The sequence below is a fragment of the Rhinolophus ferrumequinum genome, chromosome 9, assembly GCF_004115265.2.
Source record: "Rhinolophus ferrumequinum isolate MPI-CBG mRhiFer1 chromosome 9, mRhiFer1_v1.p, whole genome shotgun sequence".
Taxonomy (NCBI): Eukaryota; Metazoa; Chordata; class Mammalia; order Chiroptera; family Rhinolophidae; genus Rhinolophus; species Rhinolophus ferrumequinum.
In genome coordinates this window covers 88554164-88574502 of record NC_046292.1, presented here as the reverse complement: position 1 = coordinate 88574502, position 20339 = coordinate 88554164, and the positions used below count along the sequence as shown (strand labels likewise).

The window sequence follows — 20339 nt, the reverse complement described above, 5'->3', positions numbered from 1 at the left end:
TAAGGCAGTAAACAGCCACAGAGGCAAAGACAGAGTTTATTAGCATTATGACAGTTGTCAGCAGAATTTGAATGAAACCAATTCTCCCAATGCTTTTGATCCCTGGACTAAAACTGTAATTTAGCCTCAGCAGAGTGCAGAATTGGGTACAACACAGGTAGTGAGACCATTACGTCCAGGGAATTTAATAATCAAAAGTATTGGAAGGCTTTTGTTGTAACACAATCTTAGTAGAATGAAAGCTCCACGAATAAAACTCTGATAAATTTTGTTCCCTGCTGTACCCCAATACCTAGCACTGTGCCTGGTATATAGCTCAACAAATATTTGTTAATTGAGTGACTATGGCTTGCAGGCACATGTTGTATATCAATGTCTTTGTCAAAAAGTTACTGTCCACAAGGATCAAAGAAACAAAAACAGGCTGTGGACACATGTGGCACTTTATGTGTTGGTGACACACTATACAGTAATGATGCATGACACTGCTCTGACTCAGGAATACAGGTTTCTCCCGCTATTCAAAAGAAGAGTGTTCCTGTGAAACCTCTCCTAAGCCAAAATGGCATAAAGCAAAGAAGCAATTACTACTAACTTATATGGACAATTTTTGGAGTGTTCCCAGACCCAAAATTCCACGCATGCATAATGTCTTTACTTCATTCACCATGATTGAAAGGCTTAATTCCAGTAGTATGCTAAATGTAACACCTTACAAGATCTCAGGCTTTTCTGATACCTTAGGACACATCTTGCTAATGGATGCACACAATGAATCGAGCTCAGACAGCTTGAAGCTCTGGAGGTGCCACTGTCACTGCTCCTCACTGCAAAACCAACGCTTAATACTATTTCCGCTTTCCACCTTTGTTTGTAAAAGTGAAAATCCTCTTCGATCTCTTCCATTTAGCAAAAACAGGTTATATTGTAGGTCTTTAGTAAAAGCAAAGTGGTGTAATTCAAACTTCCGAGAACAGGGGATGCCCGTACTGGAGATTCTAATAGAGCCCTTCATCTTTACCCAAGTCATAAAATAAGGTAATTTCAACCTCAGTAAGACAAACTCAAATTTCTAAGTGCTTTATAGATTACTAAGCCTTCACATACAAATTCTCTCATTTAAAAATTTGCTGGCTTGCTTTCACTTTTTATTAGAGCCCCTACTATAGGCAAAGACAGTGGGAAATAAAAAAAACATGAAGGGACCAGCAAATCCCTCAAGGGCAAATTCTAAGTTGGTCTGTCTGCTCCACCCACTACCCAGGTGTCGCCTCCCCCTTGCGCCTGCTTTCATCCACACTGTCCCATCAATCACTGCGGCAGACCTTCGGGCCTCTGTGTGACCCTGGGTGCAGATACTGGTTTCCAATCCCGCTGTCCATAGCTCCTATGTTTAACCTCTTGTCCATGTTAAAGACTTCAAGAAGTCAGCCAGATTCTCTTTTCTCAGGTTTCAATATTCTGAACCCATTTGTCTTCAGGCTGGCAAATGAAACTACAAAGGAACAGCAAAATGAAAACAGGCTGTGCTGTTTGGAAAAAATGTCTTTTCTCCATTCTTAAAGAAGAAAAAATGGAGGAAACAGTAAAAATAAACACTGTACGCCTCTTATTTGATAGGGGTTAGAAGGATGCAGGGAAACAATCCCCTGTAGCAGTTACATGCCTGAAATACGAAGGTCAGACAATTAAGTTTGCAAACTCATCCTAGAAAAAGTGTTACATATACCTCATTGCTGAATATCACTATGGTCACCCTTGAAGTACTCCCCTTGGGAAGCTATGCACTGACGCCAGTGCCTAGTCCAGCCTTCAAAGCAATTTTGGAACTCTTTTTCTGGAATGGCCATCAGAGCTGTCCTGAATGTCCTAAATGTCATCAAAATGTCTTCCTTTCAATATTTCCTTTATCTTCAGGTAAAGAAAAAAGTCATTGGGGGCCAGATCAGGTGAGTAGGGAGGGTGCTCCAATACAGTTATTTGTTTACTGGCTAAAAACTCCCTCACAGACAGTGCCGTGTGAGCTGGTGCATTGCCGTGATGCAAGAGCCATGAATTGTTGGTGAAAAGTTCAGGTCGTCTAACTTTTTCATACAGCCTTTTCAGCACTTCCAAATAGTGAACTTGGATAACTGTTTGTCCAGTTGGTACAAATTTATAGTGAATAATCCCTCTGATATAAAAAAAGGTTAACAACATTGTTGCAACAAATTTGTGAACTTAATTGTCAGACCTCAGATATGAAGTTTTTCAGGTGATTGTGAATTAAAGTTAATTGCTAAAGAAATAATATTATTGCTAGTAGATGACTGTATATGTTAGTAGTACAGATTATGAAACAAGTAGCTTTTTGTACTTTGGTTATTTTTAATTAAAACAAAGAGGCTATTTTCCTCTATATTAGCTTACACCCTGGTTGTTCTGAACTTCGAAAATTCTTCTCAGTAAAAGATATGCGAAGGGAAAAAAAGGAAAATTATGTGACTGTCTGGGGCCTACACATGGTAACCTCTAGTAGTTCATCAAAATCTTTTCACTTACACTTGTTAAGAAGCAGTTCCCCATACACACTGCATTCACTCATTCAACATTCCTTACGCTTTTGCAGTGTGTTATCCCTGAGGAAATAAAGTTGTCTCAAACATGGTCCCTACTGACTGGGGTGTCCGTGTAGTGAAAAAGGTGCAGGGTGACGGGAGAACTATTTAACACGGCAGGATTTCATACAAGGCGTCTGGAAGACAGAGGAGGGGCTACCTAAATGCAATTTGTACAGTCCCCACAAACTGGTGCGGCCACATTAGTGCCTGGTCTGCATGCTGGGGGGTGTGGTGAGCAGAAACACACACAGCGTTTGACCTCCTGGGCCTGCAGGCAGACTACTCCCATAATGACCAAGTACATGGAAGGGCCTTCCTGGGATGGTGTCGTGGTGAGGTCCGCAGGGCTGTGAGAGCTTATGGGCCTGGGTTCAGGAGTGGAGCAGGGAGGGGTGACCTACATGAACGGAGAAGGAAGGCCTTCAGGACAGAGGAACGACACGGGTGTGAGGTTGAAAACAGGCCCATGTGGTGAGAGGAGCCCCCAGACGGGAAGGTGACATGAAGGTACTACTAACAAGGCTAGAGAGGCAGGGAACCGACCCTGCAGGAAGGGCAGGCCCTCAAAGGATTTGGGGCTTGATTCCAAGACCAAGGAGAAGGAGGTAAAGATTTTTCTCTTTCCTTTATTTTTCTTGGAAAAAAAAACCAACAAACTTTTTTTAAAAAAATAAGGGAGTAACTGCATGGGGTTGGGAGCTTTCAGAGAATTTATCAAGAGTTGATCTATTTGCCAAATTTTGAAGGAAGATTAGAAATTTGCTGTATAAGGGGAGGAAAGCGTGTTTCAAACACAGGAATCAGTATGTGATCCCACGAAGGTGGAAAGCCCTGTGGCATCATTAGGAAAAGAGGAGAAGTTTGATCTGGCTGAAGTGAAAAGTAGATCCGTAGAGAGGAGGCAGAACACCAGCAATGGCATGGAAGCTAAGAAGGAATTTTATTCCAAAAGCCATGGAGAGCCTTTGGGGCATTTTAATCAAGGGAAGTAGAGCGGCTGGGTGACAGCACACACATTTTGAAGTCAAAGTCAAGGTTGTGGGTTCAAATCTTGCTCCGTTCCATACAAGGTCTTTAAATTGGATAAACTATTGTACTTCTTCCTCACAAGTGTTACCCACCTACGGTGTTTAGCCCGGTGCCCAGCTCAGTAAGTTAGCTACCTGCATTTTAGAAATGCCGTGGTGAGGAGAACACGCATGGCACATGGCACTGACAGCAGAATACACACACAGCCATGAGGTGAGGAGTGAGGATGGCTGTGCCGAGGCGTGGGAATGTAGAGGGGATGGGCCTGATAGGTATCCAGGTGGAATGTGTGGACCACTCGGAGCCAGGTAAAGGGAAAAAGTCACCTTGGCTGAATGCGCAGGTCCCAGCTTAGCACCGGCAGGTGTGGATGTGGAAGGAGACACCCATTCACCACCTCTGAGGGGACTTGCAGGAGGCAAGAGAGTAACGTGTCCTGTGCTTGTGGCAGGGGCCTGGTCTGGAAACAGCCTGGGAGTCAACACAGAGGTGAGCAACTGAAACCATGGATTGTCATAGAATTACAGGGAAAGTACGAACAGGAAAAAGAGGAAGGGCCAACCCCAAAAACCTGGGGCATATGGATACACCTTAGATATAATGTTATAGTTGCAAGTGAAACAAGTCCTTTCCATATGGGGAAGCAGAAGTGCCTAAACCAGGTGCTGCAGTCGGGATTCTGGGGCCCAGAGTGGGCAGCGCCTATGAGCCACGACCCTTCCAGGAGGCTGCCTGAGCAGGGTCTGCTTGAGTTGCGTTCTACACCCACTGTGGAGTTCCTTCCTTTAGAATGTCAAGTTTGTGACTGCAGTGTTAAGCTGCCACTATAAGCTGTGCTTACTATTTCAAGTCTCCACATGCTTCGAGGCCTCCACAGTGCCGAAATCTTCCCATTCTTAGTCTGGGAAGGAAAGCAGAACATGAAACTCTAGTACATAGTGAGTGCGCAACAAAGATTTGTTGAATGAATGAATGAGAGACATTTGGACCAGGATAGAGGACCAATAGTGTTTTCTGACTCTAATGTAGCTGCAATGAACAATTTTCTCAATTTAGTTTTTTGCTTAGTAAACGGCAAAATGGGATTTTAGATAAATGCTTCTGCCTACAGAAATGATTTCTAGTTAAAACGACATCACTCTTAGGGATCAGATTAGGAGAGGGGTAATCATAAAGGGAAAATACTTGTATTTATTCTCAAAACATGGACAGGATAAAAAGAAATGTATAAAGGCATTAAATGAATAATAATGCTATAGAGTAATATTCATAATTATAATGAGTTGATCATATGAGTAACTTCAAATAAACTAGGCCAAGGAGGGATACGAAACCCACTTTAAAAATTACCCCAGGCACAAAAGAATAAATATAAGCCTAATAGATACATTAATGACCTCTACTGAGCATAGCAGCCATCTAAAACAAATAATTACTCTGAGACCAGATACAATCAATTAACTGAATCCTGAACATTAACTAGCAAATTAGTAACATTAATATGTGAAAGATGCATAACTGGAGAAAGAAAAGTGAGATAAGCATATACACAGTGCTGCAGATTAAGTCAACACCTACGGCCAGAGTGCTTCAAAATCCTGCCGGAAATGTTCAGACGCTCAAAGCTACATCACCGCACACAAAAATACTCAGAAAAAGGGGTTCTCTGGAGCTGGGACTGTCCCTGATATGTGATGTTTCATCTGGAACGGCTTTTTCTCCTCCGGCTATATTCTCCTAACTTAAGTCTGAGTCATTCTCTTTAATTCACCTACTGAACCACTCACTGAGACGAGCTGAGTCCTTCTCAGTACATCTCCAAACCAGTCCCTTCTCTCCTTCACCGTCCACCACCTTTTAACTAAATGGAACTAATGCAATTACCTCCTAACTGGCCTCCATGTCTTTAGTCTCTTTGCTATTTGGGGTGATACAGCTATAAAAGTTGTATCTGTGGTCTAATAAAACACCCGAATGGTTTTCTGTTGCTTAGGAACACGTTCCAGCATCATGGCATCGCACCCAAGACTCTGTCATCTATGGTCCCACCGACATCACCTCTCCACCCTTATCTTCTCCCACTATTTGCCATCAGTGCCACCAAACTGCTGGTAGTTCCTTATGCCCAACACCAACTATACTGTTTTCCTTTGTATCTGGTCCCCTCAGCTCCTGCCTTCCTTCATCAGCAAATCCCTACTGGATCTTTACAGCCCAGGTCAGCCACTGCCACTTCTTTAACCTCAGTCTCCTTCTAGGGCAGGCTATATTGTCCCTTCTGACTGCTCCCATGATCCTCTATTTGGACACTGCCAACACACTGTCGTACAATTCTCAGTGAGTGCAAGCTCCTCTTGCACAAAGATCATGTCCTGTTTATCTCTATATCCCCAGCAAGGAGCAAAAAGGGCAGATGCTCAACAAATGTTTGCTGAATAAAGGCTCAAAGCAACCTCGTTCTACTGAGATGTATTACAGTAATAGGGTTCTGATAAATACCTAGTACAGAACATGGTTCGACAAGTTTAACTGAGTTGGTTAAGTGACTGCCAGCCACTGTAAATTTCAAAATTTGGCAGTTGAACTACTGGTATCAGAGATAACTATGTAGTAACCAATTTACTTCAGGCTGCTAAAATACAGATGTGATTTGGGAGTACCTACTGCGTGCCAAACATTCTGCTACAAAGTTCTGTGACTTTAGCATGGTTAATTTATAGATGACATTCCAGGGATATTTATACCAAGGATACAGAACCAGGAGCTGGTTAACCTCCAATGTGAACTAAGGTTTCTTGATTCAAAGGCCAGAAATCTTTCCAAATCATAACTGCCTTGCTCATGATTCTCGTTCATAATGCTGAAAACTACAGTTACAGCAAAGTAGTTCAGGAACCACAACATTAGGGAAAGAAATAAAGGGGAAAAGAAAACAACGGGGACGTTTTAGCATCGAGTCACTGCAACTTTCGTTCTTTTATTTGTCACGAAAGGTCATTTCTGTGAGCTGTTGTTCTTTTAATCTCAAAATATCTGAGTTAAATAAGAAAAACTATTATATTTTCAAACAGAATTCCAACAATGAATGGCTACGAAGCCACACAGATAATCAAGATGTCACAACGATATGTTCTTATGTTATAACTGGCAATTGCAAGTCTGCTCCTTTAAGCAGAGGTGGTCGACACCAGCAGAAGAAACCCTACTCAAGGTATCCCTATTACTCCCCAAAAAAGCCAGGAGTACCCATCTTAACTTAGCTGATCTTGCTAAATCTAGAAATTCACAGCTTAGTTCATGCAACTTACCTAGTTTTACTACTTAATTCGATTTCTGAAGGTTAAAATTTTCCTAAATTGACCAGGTACCAGTTAATTGAGCAAACAAATGCTAAGCATGTAAAACTCTACTTACTACCTCATGAAGCAGGATTCATTGTCGGTGTCAAGAAAGGAGTCACAGAGAAGTAATAGGATGTGAAGTACTCTTCATCCACAACAAAGGAGGCACATGGCTATTGGTGTGAGGCATTAAGAGCCAGCCAATTTTCTATGATGCTCATGACAGCAGTTTTCAAACAGAATGCTTTGTAAATACACTGTGCATTAAGAAAAGTATTACCCTACTGCAACACAGAATAATTTAAAGATACTTAAGAAAATCTTTTGTACTTATAATTGCATCTTGTACTCTACTCCCCACTTTCTTATATTCGCTACCTTTATTTTCTCTTTGCTCTGATTCTCTCATTTATTATTTTTTAATTATAACAATTATTTCATTTTACTGTTTTATTGCATATATTCTTATAAGTTTTTAAAATGCTTTAGGGGCCAAGGTGAAGTATAAATGGAATTAAGTGCAATTTGGAAACTCACAAAAATTAAATTCAATAAATCCGCAATGACACATAGATCAATATTTATCATACCAATTTTTTTAACACTTCCCTCTATTGTCAAGAGTAAAAAATGATGTTATTTTTCCCCTTACAAATTTAGGCTGCTGAATATCTCAAATGTTTTCTTCTCTATAAAAACGCTGTACAATTTTTACTTATTTTTCAAAACCATTATCACTTAACATGGCAGAACTTAGCCACCATAAGAGAATTTGTTTGTTTGTTTTTTTTGGAAATTTCAAGCATATTTATTGATAATGAATAATCCATCTTTCAAAAGTCTACGAAACTTTTTCATTAGCACAAATGAATTGCCGCTAGTTGTTGTGGGGCTTTGTACAAGGAAGGGATCAGGTAACAAGAGCTATAAGTAATTATAATTAATAATAATAATTAACACTAATAAAGTGCCACAGGCTATATGAGTTCAACAGTATAAATTCAGAACGAATTTCAGACATAACTTGGGGAGAACTCAGAAAATTAACAGTATTCTTTTTCTCTGTCTTTCCTCCCCTCTTCTCTGTGCTCCTGCATAGCCTGTGATAAAGAAGTTAAAGCAGCCTCCACAGAGAGAGATGATTTGTTCAACATGTCATGGTGAGCAAAACGATTTGGCTGCTTATAACAATTTCAGGGTTTCTTTGATTCCTCATAATATACATATACACTTCAAGACTTAAAAAGAGGGAGAATTTTTTACTGGGGAAAAAACACCCTAATAAGCTCATTGTTAAGAATACCTAAAAGTAAAATGCAACATTTTATGCTCACGAACCTGACAGCTGTCCCAGGTGATATGTCTGTGTAGCTCTAAATGGAATCAAGGGATAAAAGATGAAAAAGAACAAGAGGATGCAATTTCCTACACATCTGCATCTTCTCGTTAAAGGCAGGTTACAGTTTGAGAACTAAGCAAAGGCTTTCCCATTGGGGAGGCTGGAGTTATGTTTATTAAAATGAAGAACATATTGAAGGATTTTAAGTTTTTAAATGAGAAGGGATGTACAAAGTTAAAACTGAAGTGGAAGTTAGGGCTAGAAGATTGAAACAATCACTACAATGTTATTTTTATAATATCTGTGCAATATGTGAATATATGACTGACAACACATATTTATGACAAGTGTCTCTTTAGTGCCTTATGTGAAAATGTCAATGTCCTCTTGTCACTGATGTTTTTTGGGGGAATAAAAATGGTTAATCTTCATAAACATTTTATTTATGTTAATATGTAATGGGTTTATTAATTCATTTAAAAATAGTTGTTTTAAAATGTTTTAGCTTTAATTTCTAATACGATAAATATTGATAACTATGCCCCACCTAGACAGAGCTTTTGGGGGCACCCAGTAACATTGAACAATATAAAAGTATCCTGAGACCACTAAGTCTGAGGACCACATTCTTACACTGTCTTTGCAGCTTCCAGTAGGGGCTCTTCTTTGGCCTTCAGTTTTGATGTTCTCTAGAATAGCATCCAAAGCCACTAATTTTCTTGCCATGAACTAGGGTTTCTCAATCTTGGCATAACTAACGTTTTGGGCCAGATACTGGTTGTTTTGGGTACTGTCCTGTGCTTAGGAACACCCACAGTTTTGGGAACACCCTGGACAGTAACTACTAGATGACAGAAGGATCCTCTGACCCAAGGTGTGACAACAAAAAATATCTCCTGACACTGTCACATAAAATCGCCCCATTTGAGAACCAGTGCCCTAAAAACTCTTCCTGGAAATTTCACCTATTAAGATTTTAATTCTACTTATCACAGAAAATTCTACTTGTTTGAGTGTCTATTCTGCGCCAGACTCAATTCTGAACACCTGACATGAATTAACTCTTTAAACCTCACTATTCTATGACAGAAACAAATCATTACCTCCATTTTATATATTAAGAAACTGCAAAACAGAGAGGTGGAGTAATCTGCCCTGGGTCACAGAGCAAGTGGGTGGGGATGACAACTCCAGCTCTGATTGCTACCCTGAGCTTTAGACTCCTGTGAATAACTACTTACCTCTGGGTATTCCAGGTGACATTCACTCAAGATGCCCCAAAAATGAACTCAAAAGTCTTCCCCTTATAAGACCAACTATTTCTGTATTTTTTAAGTCAGTTAATGGCACAACTTTTACAATGAACCTCTCATGCCTCACCTGAACTAATAACCTAGATGTCATTCCAAACTCTGTTGAAATCTCTTTATTCCTGAATCCAATCATTCTTCGATTTCTAACAATTTTACCTTCTAATTATTAATCAAATATATCTTTATCTCTATCTTACACTATTCCTGCCCTCGTTAGGGCCCCTAATCTTTCCTCCGCACTGTTGTAACCATCTCCCATCTGGTGTCCTTGTATCTAGCCTTCAGAATTATCTTCTACATCGCTGTCAGTCTGATCTACCAAAAATGCAAATCTGGCCATGCCACTTATGGCTTAAAGCTCTTTACTGGCTGCCTGCTAGCTAAGAATAAATTCCAGGTTCCTTAGCATGGCCCCTAGGCCCTCAAATATGGGACCCATTCCAACCTCAGTCTCATCTTCTGACTCACACTTTACTCTCCAGCACTATTCTACTGTTTGTCATTAGCCGAGCATAAAATGCCACTTCATGCCTTTGATCCAGTGTCACCTTCTGGGAAGGATTCTTGATTCTACACCCAATACATGTCTGTCATAGCACTTTTACCAGTTTGAGAAAATGATTTCTATAACTGTATCCATAAAGGTCTATAAAAAAATCCATTAATGGTAGGTGCTTTGCTGAGCCCGAAGCTCTCATCTTTCTACCTCCAGGGGCTGATATGGCACTGGGTAAACTAGTCTTCAGATAATGGTTTTAGAAGCATTGAAGTAATAGAACCTGTTTAGATGGGGTTAGGAAATGTGGAATGAGAAGAATCAGGAAAACCTTTGTCCCAAGGTCATAACTGAGCTGAATCTCAAAGGAAGAGGAGAAACTCAAGACCAGGGTGAATAAAAGGCACGCCAGATAGAAGAGTACAGGAGAGGCACTGTCTTTGAAAGCCACAAGACACAGCTTCACTACAAAAGGACATATTTTATAACAAGTAAGTTTATTATCTTAGGAGATACTAATAGCAGATATGTCAGATTTTAGGCCCATGATTTTAGAAAACAGTATAAAATGATTACCAGATTCCTTTGGATAATACATTTATATACGGACAGTAAATTTAGCTCAAAAGCATTACTCAACGTATAATTTGAACAATTATTTTCTACATACATATTACCTTATAGTGGCTCATTACTGAAACTCATTTTCAATTTCTGCCAACAGGTACAGCCTTAAATGACTTTCCTGAAGGTGACCCCTGTTGACTTGGCATTTATTCACTTGAAAAAAACTTAGCCTTGTATGTAGATTTCATCACCTGGCTCATAAGTCATTTCCAAATAGAATTCTAGAAACGGAAGGCTCCTTAGAGATGACATAGTCCAAAAGGCTCATTTTACAAGCAAGAAAACTGAAACACTGCGGCTAAGTAATTTGTCCAAGGTTCTATATTCTGAAGGCTCCCACTTGACTTTTCTACACAGTGCTGTCAGATCTACCCACACCCTACTGCTGTCTCTTCAGTGTGTGACCTGTGTGTTGATTCCAGTTCTTGTTTATTCTCAGCAAATTTTAATGACAAAATATCTCCTTCCAAACGTGGTGAAAATGATTGGTTTCCACTTACTCACTTGCATATTTTGTGGGTTCCTTCAACAGACTTGGTCAAGTTCTTGGTGTGAAGTACTTAATTTTTTGTTGAAAATTCCACCAGTATACCTACTATTTACAAACATTTCCTTCCAAAGTAAGTCATTAAGTAAAACCATACACTCCCATCAAATGTTTCTTTTAACTACTTGACTGGGTGGATATGTCCTCACCAGTGTGACCTAGATGTTTGTCATGCGGGGCACCCGGCAGGGTCTCTGGTCCCACTCCCCACACAAAAACGCAGGATATGGCTAGGCCAAAAAGGAACACCCACGGAGCCATAGGTAGGGGAGTCACACCACTATACTCTCACTGGCGGCTGGGTTGGAGACACAGGAACCAGGAGCAACACAATTCTCAACCCTCACTGTGCCGCTTGCAGACTCAGCCACCACCTTCTTGCTAGCTCCCCCTTTTCTGCTAGCCTAGCCACGGCAGTTATATTAGTGCCCAATGGCTCACTGGTTACAGCTGACAGCCAACTAGCCACAGCTGCTGGCCATTTACTCACAGTCGATGGCCATTTACTACCTGAGCCAGCACCTTTCTATGTGAGGCCGAGAGCCTGGAAACTGCTTTTGGGGGCTCTGTCCCCACAATGTTGTTCTCAGATTTACAGGATGAGTCCTTTTTCTAGGCAGGTGTCTAAAAATTAAGACATTTACTGCTTGAGAGATTTAGTGTTTTATTTGATAACCAGGCTGTACTGGGTCTACGCATCACAGGGCCTGCCAAAAAATACAGAAGGGGTGTGTGTGCGCTCCCTAACCAGGTTTTTTCTAAAGTAGGCTTTGCTCTTAGGAAACCCAATCCACAGGTTGACCAGTCATCAAAAGTGAGACCTGGTGTAATGAAATGATCTGGTCTTGTCAGATTCTTGTTTTGGGAATACGGCTCAAACACAGAGAGTTAGTTAGAAGACACCAAATCTAAAAGGATGCAGAGAAAACCCGTAAGATACATAATATTGGGTCAGAAGTTTTATGGAAGCAGAAAGGAAAACAGAGGCTCTGAAGTTCATAAAAGATACAGCGAGTAATAAAGAAGGAAGAAGGGGACTCAAGCGCATATAGGAGAATGCGGCAGGCATGGAAAAAGCTGTACAGTACGTTCAGGATGTAAGAATTTTGACTCTCATTCTTCTCCGGTTAAGATCCTAGAAGTAGGATCTCCATCGGGTGAGATCATGATACACATTTCAGCTCCTGGAAGTTTGTGACCTTTTTTCCTTTACCGCCTTCTGTGTCTCCTCCTTCCAACACCCTTCCCCGCCCCCGCCGCCACCAATATCCCAAGTAGAACGGATTTGATTCTTGCAAGCGTAACAGCGAATTAAGACGCCTAGGAAATGGTAGAGAGACTTCAGCTTGTGTACACGTGCTACTGATTGGTCACTTCTGCCGTTAACTCTTCCAATTCTGTGGGAAGTTCTATACATACAACAAACTGGTCCTACAACTGAAGCACTTGCAGCTTTCACGTTCATCCTTCCTATGGCAGAAACACATCACTAACCATGCTCCCAGAGCACGAACCACGGTATGCGACTTGGGGGGAAAACGTCACAAGATTTATCCCCTCTGATACAACGAAGGGCGAGCCCCCTGCCCTTCCCCGCGAGATTAAAGAGGGCTACGCTGGCCAGCAGGGGTATGCTTGTCGGCTGCGGAGCCCTCCCGTCACCGTTCTGAGGAAGCTGGCGCCGGACAGAGGTACTCCGGGCCCCCGGACCTCCCGGCCCCCGCGCCCGTGGAATCACCTGTAGTTGTAGGCGCTGAAATGCTTGCTCTCTCTCAGCATCGCCCGGTACAGATCTAACACTTGTGCGCGGCTGGAGGCTGCCATTTTGGAACGAAAAAAATAAGTGGGTCCTTTTCGCGAAGGTCCCGAGTTTGACACAACAATAAAATTTCGGCCTATGCAAAAACCACGAACGAAATAAAATGCAGTGTGGTTCTCTCGCTAGCGGGCTCGGGCCTCAGCCTAAGTGAGCACCCGCCCGCGCCTTGGGCCGCTGCGGACCGCGCCGGGCGTCGCGCGAGGCTACGGAGACCGGCGCAGGCGGCTTTGGGGCAGCTAAGGGGGAGGTGCCCACGGGGAGGCGTTCCCGCTCGTCGCCCCGGCCTGGGAGTCTGCCTCCTGTAGCAGCGCCGGGAGCAGGCTGAGGGTGGGGAGCGGGAGGGGCCGCCGAAGAGCCTGGGCTGGGCTACGGGGCTGAGACCTAGGAGGTAACTGTGCACCGGTCAAGCCTCGCTCCTCGGGAACGGAGGTCGGAGGCTCGAGCACCGAGGGCGTGCAGCCACTCAAGGAGTGCCTTCGCGAACCGCCCGGGGTCATGGCGAGGGCACTGAGTCTCCGAGCCCAGCTCCAGGTTGCACCTCCGCAGGGCTCGAGGCTGCGTTACCTGGGTAACCGAGCGCGTGCCTTGGTGACGCTCCGCCCCCGGGCGTGGACGCCCTGCCCTGGCTGCAAATGCCCCGCCCCTGGCTGCCCCGCCCCTCCCGCTGATGCCGCCCTCGGCGCTGCCTGAGAAGTCGTGCGGAAATCCAGCTTCCCTTAGCTTAGCCTTTGCGTTGGCTGCTCTCTGTCCGTGGGCTCCGAGTGCGGACAACTCATTACACGCGGCGACGAGGGCGCGGGGTGCGCGTAGGCGGCGGGTCAGGGGTTTCTTGGCGCTCCGGCTCCTTTCAGGGCTACCGGCGAAGGGGCCTCACGGGCAAGGTCCGCTTTCTTGTTAAAATGGCAGCGCCCGGCATGCTCCGAATGTACCTCTGAGGTGGGGGTGAGAACTTTCCCTGGGAGAGTAAGCGAGCCTGCCGCATTTTAGATTTTGAAACAGCCCAGGTCTGGGTCTCCCGGGCGAGCGGTGGGTGAGTGCCGGTCTCGCTGCAGCGTGGGGTGCGACGTGGGCGGTTGGTGTGATGGGGAGTTACTTGGCTCTGGATTTTTCTGCTTGTGGGGTATTTGTTGAACTCGGGGGGGGGGTTTGCTTTTGAGTCATGAGCCTCCTAGAGTTTTGTCATTTAATAAATGCGTACAAAAGGTGGGGTGGCCTGCGCTGTAGGCATGGGTGATTAATTGGGGAAATTAGGCATCTAAGCACTCTGTTGGGGTCATTTCAGACCCAAGGGAAGAAGCTGAGCAAGTTTTCTCTTGAAGTTTTTCGTGACTGAGTTTTCTCCCGTGGCCTTTCTCTGAAGACGTCAACTTTTCTGAATTACCATGTTACGGTGGTGGATAAAGTTGGTCGTTCTGGTCCTCGCACGAGGACTGGGCGCAGGGAAGTCTGATCTAGTTCTAGTCGCTGTCTTTGCAAAGCACTTGCCTTTGGAATCTTCCAGTGTATAATATACGTTCGGAGGAGCTACAGTTTTCTGCCCCCAAACACAGCAAGGAGTAACTTCATACGTAAAAAACAAGTTTCCATCTTTCTCCAAGCACTGAGTTATGGTTTTGTTTGATCTCTTTATCTGGTTTTGAAATGACACTTGCTTTAAAAGCCACCTCACATTCAAGAGCAGGAAATACTTCTCTGACCTTACCACTTACATATATATATATATATATATATATATATATATATATATATATATACACTTGTTATATTACTCGTTACAGTGCAATGGCAATTTTTTAAAAATATGGACGAGAAAACACTTTTATTAAAATCCTTGTAAGTTTCCTATTTGATTTTTGTAAGGTCTCATACATCAGTGAGTCTCAAAATAAGGTTTTGGTTTTTTTCGGGGTAGCTAGATTTCTTTCACTTTTGCAGCTTGATCAGGTCATCGGGCAGGTCTTGCCTTAGGTATTGCAGAAAGGGCTTTTAATAGTTTGAGTTTATCCTTTGGCATTACGTAAAGGATTCAAGACCAAGGGAATTACACATTATTATAGAGTAAGATCCACAGCGGTTTTCTCTTAATTTGTATGATACACTGTTGAGTGCTGATGATATAAAATGATGTGCCAGCACCCAGAAAAACTACATAGTGCAAGTTAAAAATAGAAAAAGCTATCAAAGTTAGAAGAAAAGACGTGAAAATTGTTTTGCCTCGTTGAAAAATAGTGGGGATTGCATTATTTTATATTTTGCTTTCATCTAGGAAATGAAGTTGGAATAATTCTTACTGTATACAATTGTTTATGTGTAATTATCAAGCAATTTAATCATTAATATATACAATTAATGTATCTAAATGACTAACTTTTTGTAATCAAATAAAACTTTCCAAATAACTACATAAATTTAGTTTGTTTGGGTAGCCTAATCACCTGTTGGTACAAGGTTAAGAAAGGGGTAGCTTCCCAGTTGATTAAAGGTAAGTTCTCACAAAAAATACTATTTGACATAATTTACCGTATGTTAGATATCATTGCCTTGAAAGACTAAGAAAAAATAATCTCATTTGAAAGCTAAATCTCTACTTTTGTATATCTTCATTACAGAGATGACTATTTTCAATAGTAGTTCTATTTGAGGTTGAAATGGAATCGGGCTAGAAGCTGAGGATGTACCTTACTCATATGTCTTTTAATATGCATTTATTCTAGGCTGAGTATTCTCTGAGGTAATGACTATAAACCAAGAGGTACCTATCTGCTACCATTTAGGTTTCAAAATGTAAATATTTTCTTCATATTCACCTATATATGGCTATGAAATACCTGTAGTTCTTTACCTACCTATGTAAAATGACATGTTACCTTGTATTAAAATTAAGATTGCCAGTGACCACTTTACGCTTTTTGAAGAGAAATTTCTCCAAGTATAATAAGCAATATAACAACAACTTACTATCTTTTAGGCTTAAATATTAAAATGATGTGTAAAGAAAATCTTGTGTAAATCAGCAACTTGTGATATTATGATTTAGAAATCATTTCATTACAAATATGAATCCAAGTCTTTATTATACATAATCATTGTTTGATTTTATTCTTCATTCTAGTAAAGAATGAAGCCTGAAGAGACCTTGGACATCAGCTCAATTATTTTTATAGATGAGCAAGCTGAAGTCTTTTCCTCATTCATTCAACATTTATTAAATACATTCCAAGTGCCATACATTGTATGAGGTGATGGAGTTCAAAGATGGGAGTCTCCCTTACCTCCCAGAAATCAGTAGGGACCTAGATAAGCAAAGTAATAATTTATTTTTGACAGGTGCTATTATAGGGGTATATTACCAAGCGTTAGGGGAGTATAGAGGAGAGACATTTGGCTAGGACTTTGACCTAAGGGAAGGCTTTCCATCACAGAAGGTATATTCACAATGAGTAGTAAGACCCAGGTAAAGAATGTGGTACATTAGAGATTGTAGTGTACATTCAAAGCACGCGCATATCAGGGAGTGTGATCTGTTCAGGGAACTTGAAGCAGTGGGAAGTGGGGGGGAAAAGAGGGAGGAGGAAGGGAAGGACCATCTGTGAGATCACAGACCTGATTCGCCCTGTACCTGCTTCATTTTAATGATGTTTCCTATGTTTTGGGGATTCGTCATCTCTTATACATTGGCTAGTTCACATGAGTCAAATAGAACTTAACCTCTGAGCTAGTGAAATATACATTAGTTATTCAGGTGTTGGTAGGCTGTTGTTTCAAACCATACTTTTGAATGCTATATTCTAATAAGAGTACTGAAATTCTATTTCTTTACCTCCGCATTCAACAGATGGTTGATCATCCTGGTAGTTCAAGTTGCTGTTCTTGTGGGTACTTGAGCATATAAATCAAATACTGATCCTGTTTTCCAAGAGTGTAATTTAAATACAATTTGTATGTAATTAAAATATGGGGTAGAAAGTATTATACAAAGTCTTGCAAGGGAAGTACTGGTGAAGTGCTATGGGGTCTCAGAGCATGAAGAAGTCACTTCTATAGCTGATTCCTGGGCCACACCTCAGACCAACAAAGCATGGCTGAGGTCCAGGCTTCAAGAAATTAAAAAAATAATAATAATAATTCCCCAGGTGATTGAATGCAGCCAGGGAAGAGAAACACTGATTTGTGGGCATTGGGGGGCTTTTATGGAGGAGGCAGAGTTGGTGCTGGGCTTGAGAGGATCTAGGTTTGAAGGGAATTATAGGATTTGGATGTGTGGCTGTGGTGGTAAGATGGCTACTTCAGGAAGAAGGTTTACCCTTGGAAAGGGTAAAGGAGAGAGGGCCTGAGTGAGGTCTAGGGAAAAATAATCTTGGCCTTGGGAAGGAACACTGGGTGGGCCTTGTCTAGAGGAGACCAAATGAGGTTGAGTATGGAGGTATAGCTGGGAGACACCAGCTGAGTCCCTGTATGATGTCAGTGAATACCTACTTAGAGACCTGCTGGGAAAGCTGTTGTCTCCACTGAAGGGAAGCGAAGCTGAGAGGTTCGGTTATTTAGCCAGTTATACATCTAGGCAGCCGTGGGTGTGGGCCTTGGCCGCAGAGGTGATCTGCTAGCTGTGATGCGACACTACTGCTTCACAAAAGGTCTTCAGTGCCAGCTTTAGGAATCTGAAGTTACTTAGTTTTTCTTGGGTAGCATGGGTAAATTTTAGTCATTTGAATTTTAATTGGATTCTCTCTTATGTGTAAAGCTAACTGGTTTGTATAGGAACTATTAGAATATTCAGAGATTCTCAAATGTTGATTATTATGGTAGCTTTTTAGTCTCAAGATAAATTTACATTTTTTAAAATTACGTCTCTGAAAAGATTCAGTGCCTTTTTCAGGTGTGTGTGTGTGTGTGTGTGTGTGTGTGTGTGTGTGTGTGTGTGTGTGTGTATGTGAGAGAGAGAGAGAACATGCATTACCTCTTGGGGGGGCGCAGAGAGAGAGAGAGAGAGAGAGAGGGAGGGAGAGAGACAAGCATTACTTGGGGGATTTTCTGATTTCTGTAGAAACTTTTCAGATCTGCTTAAGAAAAGCTGTTCTCTTGAAACATTTAGAAAGCTTCATTGAATGGAGGCAAAGCGTCCCCTTGTAGGCAGCGTCCCCTTGTAACAATAAGATTGACAATTTTTTTTGTAAAGTGTATCAAATGTCACTTCTAGATAACCTTTTTCATTTTTTTTAAAAATAATTATTTGCCTTCTAGAGGAAAGAAACCACCTTTTCCTATTACAACATGAGAATTCTTTTAACAGTGTATTTTATGGTAATATTCTGTACAGATCCTTTATTCTTTTTCTTACTAGTTAATGAGGGATAAATTTTAGGGATGTTTTCATGTTGTCTGGATATTTTAGAATGATTTGTTAATCAAAGTAATTATATGTGATGATAATGATAGCTATTATTTAGAGTTTATTTTCTCTTTCAGGAGAAGTGCCAGGTACTTTACAAACATCTGGTTTCAGTAATTCTTCTAAAGACAGATCTGAGGTAGTGATTGACTTCTTTGAATCGGGAGTAATATCTGCCGTCTCTTGTTTGTCCAACTCATTTGGTCATTTACAGAAAACATCTAGGATTTGCAATGCTGACCCTTTGTTTAGGGAAAAACACAGTCTATGTTTTGCTAATCACAGCAAAACACTATGTCACTGTCTCAAGATATACAATATTGAGTTTTGTGAAGTTAATTGATCTTTTGGAAGGACAATCTATCATTGTAAAGGAAAAACCTACAGTTCTTCCCTACCATGTGCTTCTTTCCTCTGTGTCTCCTTTGCTACTCACAGAAAAGTCACTTCTGGTCACCAAATATGTGTTTTTTCCCCCCTCACACCAAGCACTTCACTGCAGTATTGGCTGAGTGTCCTAATATGTATTCAGCTCAGTTCTGACACTTACCTACCTGGAGATAGCATCAGATTCCACAGGGTAAGGGCTCAGACAGTCCCCCCATTCAGATGCTAGTCACAAGTCGTAGGACCCCAGGTTGTGCACAACTGTCTGCTTCGGCTACAAAGTGGAAATTCCCATGACCCCTCTCCTCAGGCTTGATTAATTTGCTAGAATGGCTCATAGAACTCAGGAAACACATTTACCGGTTTGTTGAAGAAGACGAGAAAGGATGCACATAACAGCCAGATGCAGAGACACACAGGCTGAGGTCTGGGAAGCACAGAAGCTTCTGCCCCTTCCCGGGGTGGATGTGCTCACCAACCTGGAAGCTCTCCGAACCCCGTACTGTTGGCTTTTTATGGAGGCTTCCTCACGTAGGCATGATCAAGTATCACCTCCATTTCCAGCGCTCCTCCCTTTTCTAGAGAAGTGGGAGGCTAGGTTAAAAATTCCAAGCTTCCAATCATGGCTTGGTCTTTCTGGTGATTAAAAGAAGCCATCCAGGAGCCACCCAGAGTCATCTCATGAGGACAAAGAATGCTCCTACTGCTCTTACGACTTAGGAATTTCCACGGCTTTTCGGAGCCTTGTGTCAGGGATGGGTCAAAGACCAAATATCAAAGTGAGCGATGCTCCTGGTATTCTTCTCACTTAGGAAATGGCAAGGGTTGTAGGAGCTGGCCAGGAACCAGGAGCAGAGACCAATGTTTACGTGTTTAGTATGATCTCACAACCTGGGGTACCTGACTCACTCAGTTTGGATTACTATAACAAAATGCCGTAAACTGGGGGGCTTAGAAGCAACAGAAATTTAGTTCTCACAGTTCCGGAGGCTTTAAGTCTATGTCCCAGTGTGTGGTGGGAGCTTCCTGATTCATAGGTGGTCTACTTTTCGAGGTTTCCTCGTATGGTGGAAGGGGTGAGGGAGCTCCCTGGGGCCTCTGTCCTCAGGGCACTTAGTCCCATTGCTTAGGAGCCCTCACGATCTCATCACCCCCCAGAGGCCCTACCTCCTCATACCGTTACCCTGGTTTGTGACTTAGGATTTTAACATGAATTTGGGGGACATAAGCATTCAGTCCATTGCAGGGCCATATTGAAGAATGTTACTAACAATAGAAACTAAACCAAGAGTTCATGGTTTCTTTGCCACCATCATAGTGAATACTTTTATATAATTTAATGTAACTTTTTAATATAAAAATTTATTAGCTGAGCACAATTGAAGCAATTCAGCTTGGCAGACCTGTATTCTGTACGTGTAGTAGTGAGTTTGAGTTAACTAATAATTAAGA

General features: G+C 41.9%; 2 protein-coding genes across 6 annotated transcripts in view; one reads left to right on the top strand and one right to left on the bottom strand.

Moving 5' to 3' along the window:
• The window catches only part of LYRM4 (LYR motif containing 4), a 141151-nt gene extending 127838 nt beyond the window's left edge, over positions 1-13313 (bottom strand). Inside the window, exon 1 of the mRNA XM_033115753.1 lies at positions 13031-13313. Within this exon, the coding sequence (XP_032971644.1) occupies positions 13031-13116 (86 nt within the window). The 5' untranslated portion in view covers positions 13117-13313. The remainder of the gene's footprint in view (positions 1-13030) is intronic.
• A 458-nt stretch (positions 13314-13771) lies between these two features.
• Positions 13772-20339, top strand: part of FARS2 (phenylalanyl-tRNA synthetase 2, mitochondrial) — a 497776-nt gene continuing 491208 nt past the window's right edge. For 2 of the 5 annotated variants that reach the window (XM_033115747.1, XM_033115748.1), the window contains exon 1: positions 13772-13992. In XM_033115747.1, coding sequence (XP_032971638.1) covers positions 13779-13992 — 214 coding nt within the window. In that variant the 5' untranslated portion in view covers positions 13772-13778. Of the gene's footprint in view, positions 14142-20339 lie in introns of all 5 variants that reach the window. The other 3 variants (XM_033115749.1, XM_033115751.1, XM_033115750.1) reach the window with 3 other exon arrangements.